At 37.6% G+C, this 16123-nt stretch overlaps 1 protein-coding gene across 8 annotated transcripts in view; it reads right to left on the reverse strand.

Annotated features, from left to right (window-relative positions):
- The window catches only part of HLTF (helicase like transcription factor), a 50174-nt gene that overhangs the window by 15185 nt on the left and 18866 nt on the right, over positions 1–16123 (reverse strand). For 6 of the 8 annotated variants that reach the window (XR_010319151.1, XM_010595967.3, XM_023555430.2 and 3 more), the window contains 6 exons: positions 15300–15389; positions 9301–9398; positions 5431–5574; positions 4398–4536; positions 2391–2526; positions 253–432 (listed from right to left, as the gene is read on the reverse strand). Coding sequence is in view for 7 of the 8 variants with exons in the window: in XM_010595967.3 (XP_010594269.2) it covers positions 253–432; positions 2391–2526; positions 4398–4536; positions 5431–5574; positions 9301–9398; positions 15300–15389 (787 nt within the window). In the remaining variant the exon portion in view is untranslated. The remainder of the gene's footprint in view (positions 1–252; positions 433–2390; positions 2527–4397; positions 4537–5430; positions 5575–9300; positions 9399–15299; positions 15390–16123) is intronic. The other 2 variants (XM_010595965.3, XM_023555431.2) reach the window with 2 other exon arrangements.

Consider the following 16123-nt stretch of genomic DNA (forward strand, 5'->3'; position numbering starts at 1 on the left):
TCAGAACTTATCGTTTTATGTAAACTTTTCATTTTTTACTAATTTTAAAGAATTACTTACCTGATAAATCGTATTATTTCATTCACTTCAACTATTAAGTTGTCAAAAAAAGTTTAAATCACAGAAACCAATTATCTCAAGTACACTTCAGACTCTACTGCTAGCATGTCTAAAAAATGCTATTCAGTTAAATCGGAGACAAACAGGAAGCATACGTACATCTCTCTCTAACGTTACACTGTCTGTCCGTACCTCCCAATTGTAGCTCTGCCTTCATTTTTCACAGACTGATACATCTTCCTCTCCTCATCGGAAAGCGTAATGTGCTGAATAAATACTTTACGTTCCGGTAACTCCAAAACAGGTTTCCCTTTAATTTTGCTTGTCTTTGTTCTTCTAAGTGTAATATTCCTAATTAGGGACTGTAAACGCCTAGTCAAAATAAAACAATTATAACACTTTTTATTTCTATATAAGTTGATCTAAAGAGAACAAAAAAGAATATTTTTGTTACTGTTTCATACCGTTAGTAAAGATTACTTAAAATCCTTTATTTGGGTTTTCATCCAGCCTGATAATTGCAGATATAGTCTATAATAGAAAATTATCAAAAAAATGCACTGAATCTACCCTCAACTCAGTACTTCTCACACTTTTATCTTAAATCTGTTTTTATTGTTCTTAAGCTCTTCTCCCCATTTTCGTTCTAACCTTTAATCTTTTTACTTCTCAATTCTGTTGTTAACTATGTCACTTAACATTCAAACTCTTATTAAGCACATGACACTGAACTTACTGTAATTTCAAGAACACAGACACAAATATGAGTAAGACCCTATCTTTAAGCAGTTTATTGATAATGTGAAAATCAAGATATAGAAATAAGTAGTTTTTATAAAGTTATGAGTGCTAAAAGAATAAAAATGTGATACAGGAATTCAAAAGAGGGAGAAATGCCTTCCAGGTTCTACAACCTCTATTCTCTCCCATCAGAAAAAGAGGCGGCATTTTTTTCTTAAAGAAAAGGTTTTTCCTAACACTGAAGTATACATACAATTTCTTAACTGAGAGTTTAAACAGCTGGTAGTGAAAAATTAAGCAGACAGTACTGCTGAAGCCTCCGCCAAAACCTCCCCCCAACACCACTGCTGCCCGCCAAGCCACGGCTTCTGATGGCGGTTTGTCCTGACCGTACTGCGGCCCTAACCACAGTTTGAATTTGGTGCCAGAATCCTGCACGTGCACAAACCAGGACTTTGGCGCATGCGCAGGACCTGAAGAGCTGTGTCCTCAATCTGTCCTTGGACCTGAACATGACCGACGTGATTCAACATCCGGACCTCCAAATATGGACATGGGAGGGCTACGGGCGGAGAGTTCAGGGCACTAAACCCAAGCCCCAGATGCCACTGGAAATAAAAAGCTCCCCAACCCCCTCAGACAGGAAGCACATGGTCTTTCGGGTGCTAAACCCCACGCTGCTCCTTGTTTGCACAAGCAATAAATATCCACTTTCTGTTTCCCTTGCAACTGGTGGTATGATGTCCATCTTATTTCAATCGGCTAATAGGACAGGACAAGAACCCCTGTCCAGTTACACTGCCAAATAGGATAGTGGCTTTTGAACCTTTTTACTCCATCCGGCAGACGTACAAACACACACACACACATATAACAAAAACATTTCACAAAATATTCTTACTATGCGTGATATACCCTAATTTTAAAAAACCTTTTCAAATTCATTTTCTTTGTTAATTCTGGCTGTGGCCGTTACAATAATGTGACAACCCCCTAATGGATTCAAGACCTGCAGTTTGAAAACCACTGCTATGGGGGCGGGGGGCAGGCGTGAACCACATTAGCTTAGTACCTTACAAAATGGCTATCATCAAGTTGAGTTTTAATTTATGTTCTCAACTTTTATCTGTCATCACTAGAAACCATATAAAACTGACTCTCTTACAAACTGGTTGTTGAAGTCACAATATATCACATCAGTCACCGCCATATAAAGCCATATAAGTCATGAAAATTCAGTGCCTATTAGCTCCTCAGAGTATAAGATTTTTTTTTTTCTATCACTGCTGAATCTATTAATACTGGTTTGAGGAATAATAGCCATATACATAAAACATAAAGCTCTATCTTTCCTTTTAGTTTGGCTAATGTCAGGGTAAGAGAAAGTTTATATTTCAGTCATAGATAGAAATCTTTGTCTCCCCAAACAAGAATCAATAGGTTATCAGAGTCAAAGGCACTGAGCTGCAGACATATTCTAGAATCAAAAGGCAACACTGGAGTTAAAGCAGTCATGAAAGCGGCGATCAGTTCAAGCTGCTGACAATTATCTGTAGCTACACTCCAGCAGCTGCCATGAAATGACTTACCTAAGTCCTCCTTCATCGCCCATTGTAACAGGACGCTGTATTGTTCTGTGCCACCATTCTCTATCAAGAAATGGTTTAAGTTTTAGAAAGGAAAGAAGAGACCACAAGTCCTTTAAGGAATTCTGGATTGGAGTACCTAAAAATAAGAGGCAATTGTTATAACTCTATAACCAGAGTATCTAATTAGAATATCCATCTAACCCAGTCAGAGACAATACCAGCTGAAAACTGGCACCGTGTTAAAGGCATGGCACGTGATTAGCAAGCTGTTTGACTATAATCTCTTGCTAAACATATACACAACCTCAAAATACAGGTGTGCTCTAACTTTCAGATCTCATTTGACAATACTAACAAAGAAAAGACCGACAGACTTGAATTCCTATTTTTACCCTCTAAATTCAACCTCTCCTTATCAAGTCCATTTGCTAATTTGGTTTTTAAATCAGCAGCATTAGCAAGAAGGCAAAAACAAGTTTGTGCTGGGAGCCAGGCTGCAAGGGCGGCCCCTCTGCACCCACTGCCCCCAGCATAAACATCAAAGAATCCCTGAAAAGTCAGGAGGAGCCAGGCTGCAAGGGCAGCCTCTCTGCACCCACTGCCCCCAGCATAAACATCAAAGAATTCCTGAAAAGTCAGGAAGAGCCAGGCTGCAAGGGCGGCCCCTCTGCACCCACTGCCCCCAGCATAAACATCGAAGAATTCCTGAAAAGTCAGGAATATCTCTGTCATCTGTGTTATGTTTCTATTTCATTTTCAGCCTGTATATAGCAGAATGTATAAGCATAAAATTCCATTATAGATTTAGGGACCTTTGGACGGGGGGCGTCCTACTCATAATCCCCTGCTGAAATCTCGGGTAGGGACAGCCCGTGTGTTACTTGGGGATCAACATGAAGTTGTCTTAGGGGAAAAACAAATAGCTCGACTATGGAAAACAAGAATAGGATGGTGAAATCCTGGTATTTACCAAGGCCCTTTTTGTGATTAAACCACCACCCACACATGACCCCATAAAAGTGGAAAAACAAAAGGCAGTGAGTTCTCTCAGCCAATCTCTCAGCCAATTACAGGTCAACTTTCTCGTCCACCCCGCTCACTGCTGCGCTTGACTGGTCTTTGGGTATAGAGATTGGGCTAATTGTCCTTGGCATAATCGTGGACAATATGACGTAACCCAAAGTGGCTGGGCTTCAGGAACTTGACCACCCTGGACAAGATGGACAAAGCCTATGTAACAATGATTTTGCAAAAAGATTAATTGTTATAAAAACTGTGGAAGGTATTGCAAGATTAAGCATAAGTGTAAAGCAATATGAAGTCAATTATTATTTTGTGTAAAAATATATCAACAAAATATTCTCTTCAATTAAACAAAAAACTCATTGTACTTGTGTATGTATGCGGAACTGTACTATGTGTCACTTGGAAAATTATGTCTCTGGGAAATGATGTTTATGATTATATCTTGTACTGCCCCTTTATTGATCATGCGATGTTATGCTTTTGTAAGCTTATGATATAAAAGACCATGTAAAAAATAAAGAGCAGAGCCTTCTTTTTCTGCAAAATGAAAATATAAGACATACTACCTCGCATTCTTTTTTTTCGCCGAACTCTACCCCTCCTCTGGTAACCCTGTTCATTGCTGAGGCTGGCCCCCGGCAAGTTTGAGTTTATATTCTCTTCCCAAACCTTCTAGTAATAGCATCATGAGTAGAAAACAGGCTTCAAGACGGGTAGCAGGCAAATCAAAGCTCTAATTAGGGAATTAAGAGTGTCGACTGAATCTCCAAGGTTCAAGAATAATTCTCTTGTTATATAAATTAGCTATAATTCAAATGTTGCTATAACAAGGGCAATTATGAAGAGTGAAAACGTTTTATTACACTATTTCCAAGATTAATTTTGGCACAAACATTATATTCACTTGAAGCTTACAAAATTATCTAACTTACTTAATACATTTTGGAGAATTAACATAAAAAAAATTAATGCTATGATCACCTGTTAATACCCATCTTCTTTCTGCTTCTAAATCCAGTACAGCTTTTGTCTGTTGGGCATTTGGATTTCGTATGGCATGTCCTTCATCCAGAATCACTCTGAGCCATCGTATGCTGTGTAATGGACTATCCCCTTTAGTCTGCAACAAATGTTTCAATGTGAACTCATTAAAACACAGCGAACAGTACTTAACTTACTTGGCTAAATAACAGTTATTACACTCTAATATCAACGAACACTTTGATAGCACTTTCCATATGCTAGGCATATATATATATACGTATATAATACATATGCGTGTGTATAAATTAAATCACTGAATGATCACAACAAATTCACAAAGACTGTACTGCTACTATCCCTACTTTAAAGATGAGGAAATTTGGGCTACTTAACGCACCACGGTGTTAAAGTCGCTCAAAATACCACAGCTAGGAAGTGGCAGAGCTAACATTCAAATTTACGCAGTCTAGCTCTCTGCTGAACTGCCTCAGATTAACACATAATGATGATATAAAAATTGTCAGTTATAAGAATTATTTTAATATAATAACATCACTTTCTTTTATATAAAAGGTAATGTCCTTACCAGAAGGCTAAAATTTTGGCAATAAGGTATGTTGAAAAAAATTTTAACTGAAATTGCAGATGATTAAGAATTAGACTCCTAAAAGTACCGGCTGCTAACCAAAGGGTCAGCAGTTCAAATCTGCCAGGCGCTCCTTGAAAACTATGGAGCAGTTCTACTCTGTCCTATAGGGTTGCTACAAGTCAGAATAGACTCGACGGCACTGGGTTTGGTTTTGTTTTGGTTTATAATGAGAATTTAAAATTAACTTAAAATGTTCTAAAATATTTTTAAATATCTAAAGTACAATTATTTTTGTAAAATGTTAAATATTTCCTATTTTCTCTACATTCCTAAGTATTTAAAAAGAGGAAAAAGGACACGAACTCTGAATTTCAGAACTTTAGATCTGTAGCATACTTTTAAAATCGACCTTTGAAAACTCCTGAGCACAAGCATACTTACCCCATAGTCATGAGTTAAAATATTGTATGTGGTCAAAACAATATCCTGTTTTGAAAGCAAAATGGGGTCTCTAATACGATCAGGACCATAATAAACATAGAAATTCAAGTGCACCTCTGATTTTATATGTTGTCCAAATTGGTCCTAAAAAAAAAAAAAAATTTTTTTTTTTTTGAATAATAAGATTTGTGTCAGACTTAATATGTGCTATAAAACGTAAGAGGAGACCTGGTGGTACAATGGTTAGTTGTCTGGCTTGTAACTGAAAGGTCAACAGTTCAAGCCCGCCAGCTGATCTGTGGGAGAAAAGACCTAGTAGTGATCTGTTCCTGTAAAGATTACAACCTAGGAAACTCTATGGGGCAGCTCTACTCTGTCTTTTAGGGTTCCTATGAGTCAAAAGCACATAAGAAGTGTCTTGATAGTACTGTCACAAATCAAAGCAGTAAAACTGCATAAGATCAAGTTTCTTGCAATCTAAACTAATATAACAATAATGATGGTGATGATAATAACTTTAATTATCACATGCCAGGAAAACTGACATACACATAATAACACATTAAATAAGTTTTACCCGGCCCTACCAATGAGCCCAGCCACTTTACTACTTGGAGGATGAAACAACCAAGCTTCTTAAGAACAGTAATTACGTTCAAAAACTTTTAACATTTTAATAATTAACAGCACCAGTATTTTCAAGGATGCGGGCAGATTCAAGCACACTTGCCACTCTCTCATTCATTTATTCTGAGATGACGGTTTGCCAGTTATCAAGCACAAGAATGGTGGAGCTAAAAAGAAAATATGACTTGGAACCTGCCCTCCTTGAGGACCAGATCAGTTTTTAAAGTTTGTTTTTACCATTAACACAACAGAAAAAAACAACAGATCAGAGAGATTTTGTGCAGAAAGAAAAATGATTACATTGGAGGGAGAAGATACCAAAGACAAACAGCTGAAAAATTATTAGGTGAGACATGAAGCCCTATGCCATAATGGGAGAAGTAGCTACAATGGAAAAGACAGGTGTGAAAGAAAGGTACTAAGGAGGAGGGACGGATGGGACTTGGAGACTAATTAAATATGGGATATGAAGAAAATGGAGAAGGCAAAAGAAGCCTCTGATATTTCAAATGATACACTGTTGTTAGGTGTCGCTGAGTCAGTTCCGACTCGTAGCGACCCTACATACAACAGAATGAGACACTGCCCAGTCCTGCACCATCCTCACAATTGTTGCTACCTTGAGCCCATTGTTGTAGCCACTGTGTCAAGCCATCTCTTAAAAGGTCTTCCTCTTTTTCACTGACCGTCTACTTTACCAAGCTTCATGTCCTCCTGCAGGGGTTGATCCCTCCTGATAACATGTCCAAAGTATGTGAGACGAAGTCTCGCCACCCTTGCTTCTAAGGAGCATTCTGGTTGTACTTTGTTCATTCTTCTGGCAGTCCATGGTATATTCAATATTCTTCGCCAACACCATAATTCAAAGGCACCAATTCTTCAGTCTTACTTATTCACTGTCCAGCTTTCACATGCATATGAGGCAACTGAAAACAACATGGCTTGGGTCAGGCACACCTTGGTCCTTAAAGTGACATCTTCGTTTTTTAACACTTTAAAGAGGTCTTTTGCAGATTTTCCCAATGCAATGCGTCTTTTGATTTCTTGACTGCAGTTTCCATGGCTGTTGATTGTGGATCCAAGTAAAATGAAATCCTTGACAATTTCAATCTTTTCTCCGTTTATCATGATGTTGCTTATTGGTCCAATTGTGATGATTTCTGTTTTCTCTATGTTGAGGTATAATCCATACTGAAGGCTGTGGTCTTTGATCTTTATCAGTGCTTCTTCAAGTCTTCCTCACTTCCAGCAAGCAAGGTTGTGTCATGTGAATATCACAACAGGTCAATGAGTCTTCTTCCAATCTTGATACCTCATTTTTCTTCATATAGTCCAGCTTCTTGGATTATTTGCTCAGCATACATATTGAAAAAGTATCTGTTGAAGGGTTAGACTTGGAATAGAAAAAAAAATTAACTTCTTGAGAAAGAACTATAGTTACTGAGTTTCTATTAACTCTGCTGGGATATATGTATCTCAACTAAAAATAAAATACCATCTATTTTATCAATATACATGTATGTGTGTGTGTGTGTTATGTGTATGTGTGTGTGTGTGTAAATGAAATAGGTGTACTGTGTTTTCCACTAAGAGGATAAATAACTGGCCTAAAAATCCAGAACTAGTATGTGGTAGAAGTGGGTTTGGTACCAAGGATCTTAACTACCCTAACTGGATTCTTTTCATTGTTTAAAAACAAAGAAGGGAAGATAAAGTCATTTCGGCCTGCCCTTTGGGATGCTAGGTCATCTACTTCGGGGCTAGGAAAAGAGCAGCTTGATGACAGACTGAAATTCCAACTTTCGACCAAGAAGCCCACAAGCCCAAACATCCCTCATTCTCCTAAAATCATGGTTTTTGCATGACCCCAGTATTAACATTTTGTCGATTTTCTTCCTGAAGCCTACTATACCAAAACTTTTGTTTCCCAACTATAAAATTATAGTGAAATACTGATTACCCCTTTTTAAAAAACATCTATCGTTTCTACCTCCATTAATACCTCTAAAGCTCACTCTAAAACTGCCATTCAAGTACCCACACGGTGTGTGACGGACCCCACACAAAAACAAAGACATGATTTGCCTGGGATGCAAGAAAAAAGGGGAGAAACAACTAAAATTCATTCTGATCTTAGATGGAAAAATGACACACTAATCAGGAGGACTCTAAAAAGCTTTGGGGTACTTTCTTTTTAAAATTAAGAAAGCAAGACCTTATAATAAGAGAAAGTATGTAAAAATGGAAAGACCAGAGTATGTTTCATAACAAAACCATGGCAGAGACTGAATTATTAGGTGAAGGAAAAAATAACAGATAAAAAAAGCAAAGGTGGGAAAAGATATACTCCAATACAAAAAAAAAAAAAAAAAACAACCCAGTGCTATTGAGTCGACAATACACAGGCTAAAGTATTGGTCTTGCAAAGAGTGGGACCTCTTTCTCCTATGAGACGAGAAGGGGTAAGGCCAGGAGAGGTGCAGGTAAGCTTGCAGGTGGCAAGAATCAAACTTCACATCCAGGCATCTTTATGTTCATACTGTCTCCAACACAGTCATTATTTCATTACAACATGCACCTTGAAGATCAAACTGGGAAGGAAAAAAAACCAAGCTGCTCCTTAAACATAACACAAAAAGAGGTTCCGTTCCACCATAATGTTAAAAAAAATCTGGGGGGGAAAAAAAAGACAAAATTTTCTGATGGATAGTCTTAAAAGTGCAAGCTCTGTGCTCAGAATGCTGGAGAGTTAGTTATGTGAGCTCCATCATTTACTAAGTGGATGGCCTTAAGTAAGTTACGTAACTTCCGTGTTTCAGTTTGGTCACCTGGACAATGAGAATAGCAGTTATGAGGATTAAATGAGAAAATCTATGAAAAGAGCTCAAGCAAATAAAAGAGTTCACTAAATGTTACATATTATTATAAAAAGGTTATTGTTAATAGAGTTCTTAGAAAATGGCATCTAACAAGTCACTTTATACATATGGTGGAGTCTTACACACCTTTCCCACTATGGGGGACAGAAATGACAGAGCCAGACACAGAAAACAAATCTTACAATATCAATCAATAATGCTTTTTTACTTTCTCTACTATAAATTTCCAAAGAAAAATGACCTCAATTCACCTAGTAATTATTTACATTTAGATATATTTCTATGAGTGAATCTTTAACAGGATACTTTCTATTGTATTAAACGTAAATTACATCACATTTTTAAAGGGCTTTAAAAGACTTACAATCCAGTTGCTTAACACAGAAAGTGGACAGATGATCAGTGTTGTTCTTGGTTTCTCTCCAAGATCAGTTTTCTTTGACTCCTCCGCTGCAGACACTCCTGAAAGAACCAATTGTTAACACCGCCTTTAGGTTTTGTTTTTCTCTGCACAACCCAGTGCCATCGAGTCATACACAGAGGGGGTCAGTAAGGTTACTAATGCACCTCTATGAAATGAGAAATTAGGAAGAATAAAAATTAAGTGGATGGACTTCTGTTTCCAGCCATTATAGAGTAATAGGGACTGGATTTACTGTGCCACTTTGAACAACTAAAAATCCAGATACTGATTATTTATGGTGGTAGGTAGAAGGCTGTGACTGGGAGGAAGCAAAAGGAGGAACTGTGTAGTGTCTGGCAAGGTTCTATCTCCTGATAATGAAGATTAAAGTGAGTATTTGTTTTAAGTAGTTTTCTGAATTGTGTAGCTGGCTTCTAGGATGGACTCTAAAGATCCCCACTTCGTGGTATCCACAACCTTGTATGCTCCCCTTCCATACCCTACCAACATTGGTCTGGGTAACCAGTAGGATATTGTCAAACAGTAGTATGTCATTTGTGAGATTAAGTTATAAAAGACTGCAGCTTCCATCTTGGACTCTCACTTGCTCTGGGGGAAGCCAACTGCCCTGTTGTGAGGACCTCAGGCAGCCTATGGAAAGGCGCATACGGTGAGGATCGCAGACTCTGGCCAACAACCTGTAAGTGAACTTAGAATTAAATCCTCCCCAAGTGACTTCAGGTGACTGCGGCCCTGACTAATGACTGCAACTTCATGGGACACTACCAGCCTGCCATAACCATTCAGCTAAGCATCCCCCATCCCACAACAAACGTGTGAGATAATAAATGTCCAGTTTCAAAATGCTGAGTTTTAGAGTTATCTGGTACAAAGCAACAGGTAACTAATACATTTACAACAAACAATTCAGAAACAAATTCTGTAGCTAGTATATCCCTGGCCCAGTGGAATATCTTCCCCAGGAAATCCAATTAAAATGCAGCTTTAGGCTTTTAAAAAAAATTCTGTTCTCACATTAATTTCTCAAATAAAATTGAAGATAACCAAAGGTAAAACTGACCCTTAGTTATATACAAAATTAAAGATTTCATGAAATATTTAAAGTTGATATAAGAATAAAATCACTTCAGCCTAAAATACTAATAATTTCCCTGTGTCTGAGGAGGCTCAAAAGGTGTTAAGAGACTCGCCGAGTCTCATCAAAAGATTAATGAATATTTTGCTCTCTCTTGAAAAAACAGGTGAGATTAATAAACTATTAAGCAAGTTACAAGATCCTTGTAGACCTTTCTCCAAAAGATAAATTATCACTAAACAAATTGGAATATGTAATGCTTGCAAAATTTTTGTAAGAAATCTCCCCAAAGGAATCAGTTCCTTGCTACTCTAATATTGCTATTAAAGTATATCTTATCTCAACGAAATAACTGAACTGTCGCTGGATGTTACTATTAGCCATCATTTCAGACCAAGGTGAGTCAACTAACGTCAGAACACCTTTCTGCTTGGAAATAGTTGCTTACTGAGAATGACAGAACTTGATTCTGGGTTCTATGCAAACCCTTCTGTGTCCACTCCCTTCTGAAAATGGTCCAGATCTGCTGATACCAGCGGGGAGAAGGGGGTGGAAGTGGGCAGTAATAGAAATCTCCAGGGCAGAGGACCAAAACCAATGCGCATAACATTTAAATGCTATGTAGCATCATCTTAAAAGACAATTATGATTACAACAGAAATCTCTGACGGGTGTCCAGAAATTTTAGTCCAATTATTTATTTTAAAAGAATTACAAATAAGGGCAAGCCCAGTCATGCAGGTTTCCCCCTAATTTTAACAGAGATCAACTGCTAAACTATTACTAATACCACGTTCTACTCAAAAGTCTCTCTAAAAAATACTAAAAACTAAAATACAATACTTACCATTCTTGACATGTGCTTAACTGATTAACTCTCATTGCAATTTTTAGTGCACACCTCAACAATTTATTCATTCAATAATTCAATTTAGTAAGCTAGCAGTGTAACAAAAATTACAGCAGGGGCTGGGGATACTTTTGTGAATAAAACAAGAGTCCTTACATTTATGGACCTTACGTTCTAATGTAAGGTCTACAGCTTAATCTGAAGTTAGGCATCTATCACAATGTCAGGCAGGGTAAGTACTAGGAAGAAATAACCAATCATGACATCAGTGTACAAACTGTGGGGTGCGTGTAAAGACAGGGCTGCTCGGAGGTCTCTCTGAGGAAGGACAACTGATCAGAAACCTAAGTGAAGTGAGAGAACAAGCCAAGCAAATAACCAGAAGCTACTTGGACACAGCAGTCCTCCAACAAATATTTGCTACAAGTTTGAAAATTCTTATTTTCAGTTTTCATCACCTAATCATAAATGGTTTCTTTCTAGAGATCTTCACCCAGCAGTACCTACCAGTTTGTTAAAATACAGTGGCATCTGCATTTCTAACAAAATGTTAACTGTTGCTTAATAGGGAGGCTAATTTCAGCAACTGTTGCTGCCAGTTGCCATAGAGACATATATTAATAGATAATCAGTATCACACACTGGGACACTATGTTGCTGCTATTTTTCTCTCAGTCTAATAGCTCACTTAATCAGGAGACAGCTCATTTCCTCAGATTTAGCTACACCACAACACATGGCCACACATACAACTCCAGCAGATAGCAGTGTAAGACCCTTCAAGGTCCATAAATTGAGGTTTCTGTTCCTAAACAGTGAATCTAACTAAATTAACTAGTAGCTTAAGTTCAGAGTTCTTTTACATTCATTTTGGTTGGGTTAGAGTTTACATAAAACAAAAAACATTCCTTTTTAATTCGTAATATTTCAAACAAAAAAAATGGAGATCAATATCCACATACTGTCACTACCTGTGTAAAGTAAATCTTTAAAATTCCCTATATTTGGACTTGTAAGTCAATTGCAAAATAATTCTATTATGAAAACATTCTGCATCCCACTTTGAAATGTGGCATCTGGGGTCTTAAATGCTAACAAGCGGCCATCTAAGATGCATCAATTGGTCTCAACCCACCTGGATCAAAGGAGAATGAACAACACCAAGGTCACACGATAACTATGAGCTCAAGAGACAGAAAGGGCCACATGAACCAGAGACCTACATTAGCCTGAGACCAGAAGAACTAGTTGGTGCCCGGCCACAACCGATGACTGCCCTGACAGGGAACACAACAGAGAACCCCTGAGGGAGCAGGAGATCAGTGGGATGCAGACCCCAAATTCTCATAAAAAGACCAGACTTAATGGTCTGACTGAGACTAGAGGAATCCCGGCGGTCATGGTCCCCAAACCATCTGTTAGCCCAGGACAGGAACCATTCCCGAAGACAACTCATCAGACATGGAAGGGACAGGACAATGGGTAGGAGAGAGATGCTGATGAACAGTGAGCTACTTGTATCAGGTGGACACTTGAGACTGTGTTGGCATCTCCTTTCTGGAGGGGAAATAGGAGGGTGGAAAGGGTTAGAAACTGGCAAAATTGTCATGAAGGAGAGACTGGAAGGGCTGACTCATTAGGGGGAGAATAAGTGGGAGTATGGAGTAGGGTGTATATAAGCTTATATGTGACAGACTGACTTGATTTGTAAACCTTCACTTAAAGCTCACTAAAAATTATTAAAAAAAAAAAAAAATTCCCTATATTTTCCTCGGATTTCTTTTTTAAAGAAAGAGAACATTTTAGCTACAGTTAAAAAAACAAAAATCCCTTTTGCATACTTCCCTGATCAAAATACCCTCCCCTTCCCCAGATAAAAATCACCAAATTGAAGACATGTATCCCTCTACAGGAGCCCTGCCGGCAACGTGGTTAAGAGCTCAGGCTGCTAACCAAAAGGTCAGCAGTTTGAATCCACCAGTCGTTCCCTGGAAACCCTATGGGGCAGTTCTACTCTGTCCTACAGGGTCATTATGAGTTGGAAACAACTCTATTGCAATGGATTTGGTTTTATTGAATGATTAATGAGTCTTTTCCTTATGTTTACTGGTCATTTGGGTTTTCTTTCCATGAACCACACATTTATATCCTTTATTCCTCTCCTGGGTTGCGTTTTCTAATTGATTTGTAGGAGGTTCTTTACATATTCTAGATACTAATCCTTTGTCAGTTATATTTATCGAAAATATCTTCTTCAACTTTGTCACTTTTCACTTCGTTTATGATGCCCTTTAATGCATGAAAATTTAAAATGTAGAATTTAATCCATCTTTTCCTCATGACTTTTTTTAATAAACTATTTTTGTTGTTATTAATATAGACAGCAGAACATAAATCAACAATTTCTGCATGTACAATTCAGTGACAATGATTACATTCTTCAAGTTGTGCAACCATTCTCGCCCTCCCTTCCGAGTTGTTCCTCCCCCATTAACATAAACTCACTGCCCCCTAAGTTTCCTGTTTAATCTTTCGAGTGGCTGTTGTCAATTTGAACCCATGTAGATAGATCTTAAAAGACCACAATACTTCAGACATTCTTTACTAGTTAAGCTAAACTATTGTTTGGTTTTAGGGAGCCTCTGAGGATATTTTTGGTTTAAGTTTTAAGGACTATGTCAGGGCAGTAGTTTCAGGGGTTCACCCAGACTCCATTACTCCAGAAAGTCTAAGTTCCATGAGAATTTAAATTCTGTTCTGCATCCCCCCCACCCCCCTTCTGATTAGAATTCTTCTATAGAATCTTTGATCAAAACATTTAGTAACAGTAGCTGGGCACCATCCAGTTCTGATCTCACGGCAAAGGAGGCAGTTTTTCATGGAAGCAATCAGCCACACGTTCCACCTCCCCATCCTAATCCTGACTCTCCTTCTTCCCTCATGACTTTTTATATCCTATTTAAAAAATCACTATCTACCACAAGGGCAAACAGGACTCTGACTTTTGTCTCTACTCAGTGGTTTTCATTTCTAATCTGGTTCTCCTTCCACAGATAATGTTTGTTTTTAACAGAGCTATGACCTTTTAAATTTTCTCTCTTGAATCACTGCTGTGTGTCTGTAAGACAAAGAGGTTTCCATGTATGAACTTAATACTATCGCAACTGAAAGTTCCACATTGCTTAAAACTTCCAAAATTAGGGTCAAAGGTAACTTATCAGAAATGCCTAGATCTTCAATTCCCAAATTATCTCTGATTGTTACACTGAAAAAGTTGGCTGTTAGTCATCATTCTGTTAGCTCAAGTATCACTTTCTTAAACAGCCCCCTCTTCAGTCTTTCATTATTCGCTTTTATTTTCTTCACAGCACTTACCATTATTTGAAAGTATGTGTTTAGTTGTTTATTGTATGTTTACCCCACCATTAGACTATAAGCTCCATCAAACTAAGAACTTTGCTGTATCCTCAGCATGAAAAAGAGAGGAAACCGAAGTGGAAAGATATAACAACTTGTTCCAGATCTCCTCAACCTCTTTTATAACCTCTTTCTGTTGTAAACATTCAGACTCTTAATGTTGTATTCTTATGAATCCCATGTCCAAAATTATAAAAGATGGCTAACATTCTTAAATGAAAGCAAATTCTAATCATATCCAGAATTAAATATCTTTACTATAAATTAATCCAAATTAGATTAAGCTTTAAAACAGCCATAAATTGCTTTCTTTACTAGAAGAAATCTCTTCACTACTAAGAGAACTAAGAACCCCTTTAAAAAAGAGTAATTTTGCTTACTTAAAACAAAAAGAATAGGAAAAGGCACCAGGAGGAAAACAGAAAAATCTGTAGCTTTGTTTTTTAATGATGTCATAGGTAAACAGTAATCACTAAAGGATGGGGAGTGTGCCCTCTTCTTGGAATGTGGTTTTGTAACTTTTATATAATGTGAATTTTTTTTAATTAAAAAACAGAAAAAACAAACAAAAGCTAGAAAATCAGCAGACTTACTGACCCTTTTTCAACATTTTCTTTTTTGTTGTAGGGGTAGATGATGTAAGTGCACATGCAAACTCTGAATCCTCTTTAATCTTCGAAGAGCCTGCTGAAGAAAACCCGCAGGATTATTAAGATATGAAACAAAATTCTCTCCCATGCTCAGGTACACACACTTTCTTAGGGGATAGAATACCACTTCACATTCTCTATGTTAAGAGCTCATATATTAAATAAAAATAAAATTTAGGACTAGCAGAGTTGCCACTTCTGACACTAGCCATTTATCTCCAGTTCAGAGAAGTGACGTATCTGATCCATGATAGACTGTTATCTTCTCTTTGAGAAAGAGAAGTGAAGAAGAACTTTTGTTACTACTACTAGGTACCACAGAGTTGATTCAGACTCACAGGGACCCAATGAGACAGAGCAGAACCGCCTCACAGGTTTCCTAGGCTGTGATCTTTACCAAAACAGTTCGACAGAAGTTTTCTCCTATAGAGCCACTGGGTGGGTTTGAACTGTCATCTTTAAGTTAGCAGCCAAGCAATTAATCATTGCACCACCTAGGCTCCTTAAAGTAAGAGCAGCCATATGCAAAATGATCCTGCTCCCAGGAAGAATTTTTTCAAGAAACGATTTTTGACTTCTGACAATGAGGATGCCTAAAGTCAGTGAACAGTTATTTTTCCAAATTCAATACAATCTCTCGACTAATTAGGAATATGTAAGGAAACATGATGTTAATTTGAGAAAAGAAAAGTAAATCATGTGTTTTAAAAATACAGGAACAAGATAAAGATATTCACTGATTACTTTACATCTACATGATAGTGTGAATTA

Source organism: Loxodonta africana, chromosome 23 (genome assembly GCF_030014295.1).
Source record: "Loxodonta africana isolate mLoxAfr1 chromosome 23, mLoxAfr1.hap2, whole genome shotgun sequence".
NCBI classification, from domain to species: domain Eukaryota; kingdom Metazoa; phylum Chordata; class Mammalia; order Proboscidea; family Elephantidae; genus Loxodonta; species Loxodonta africana.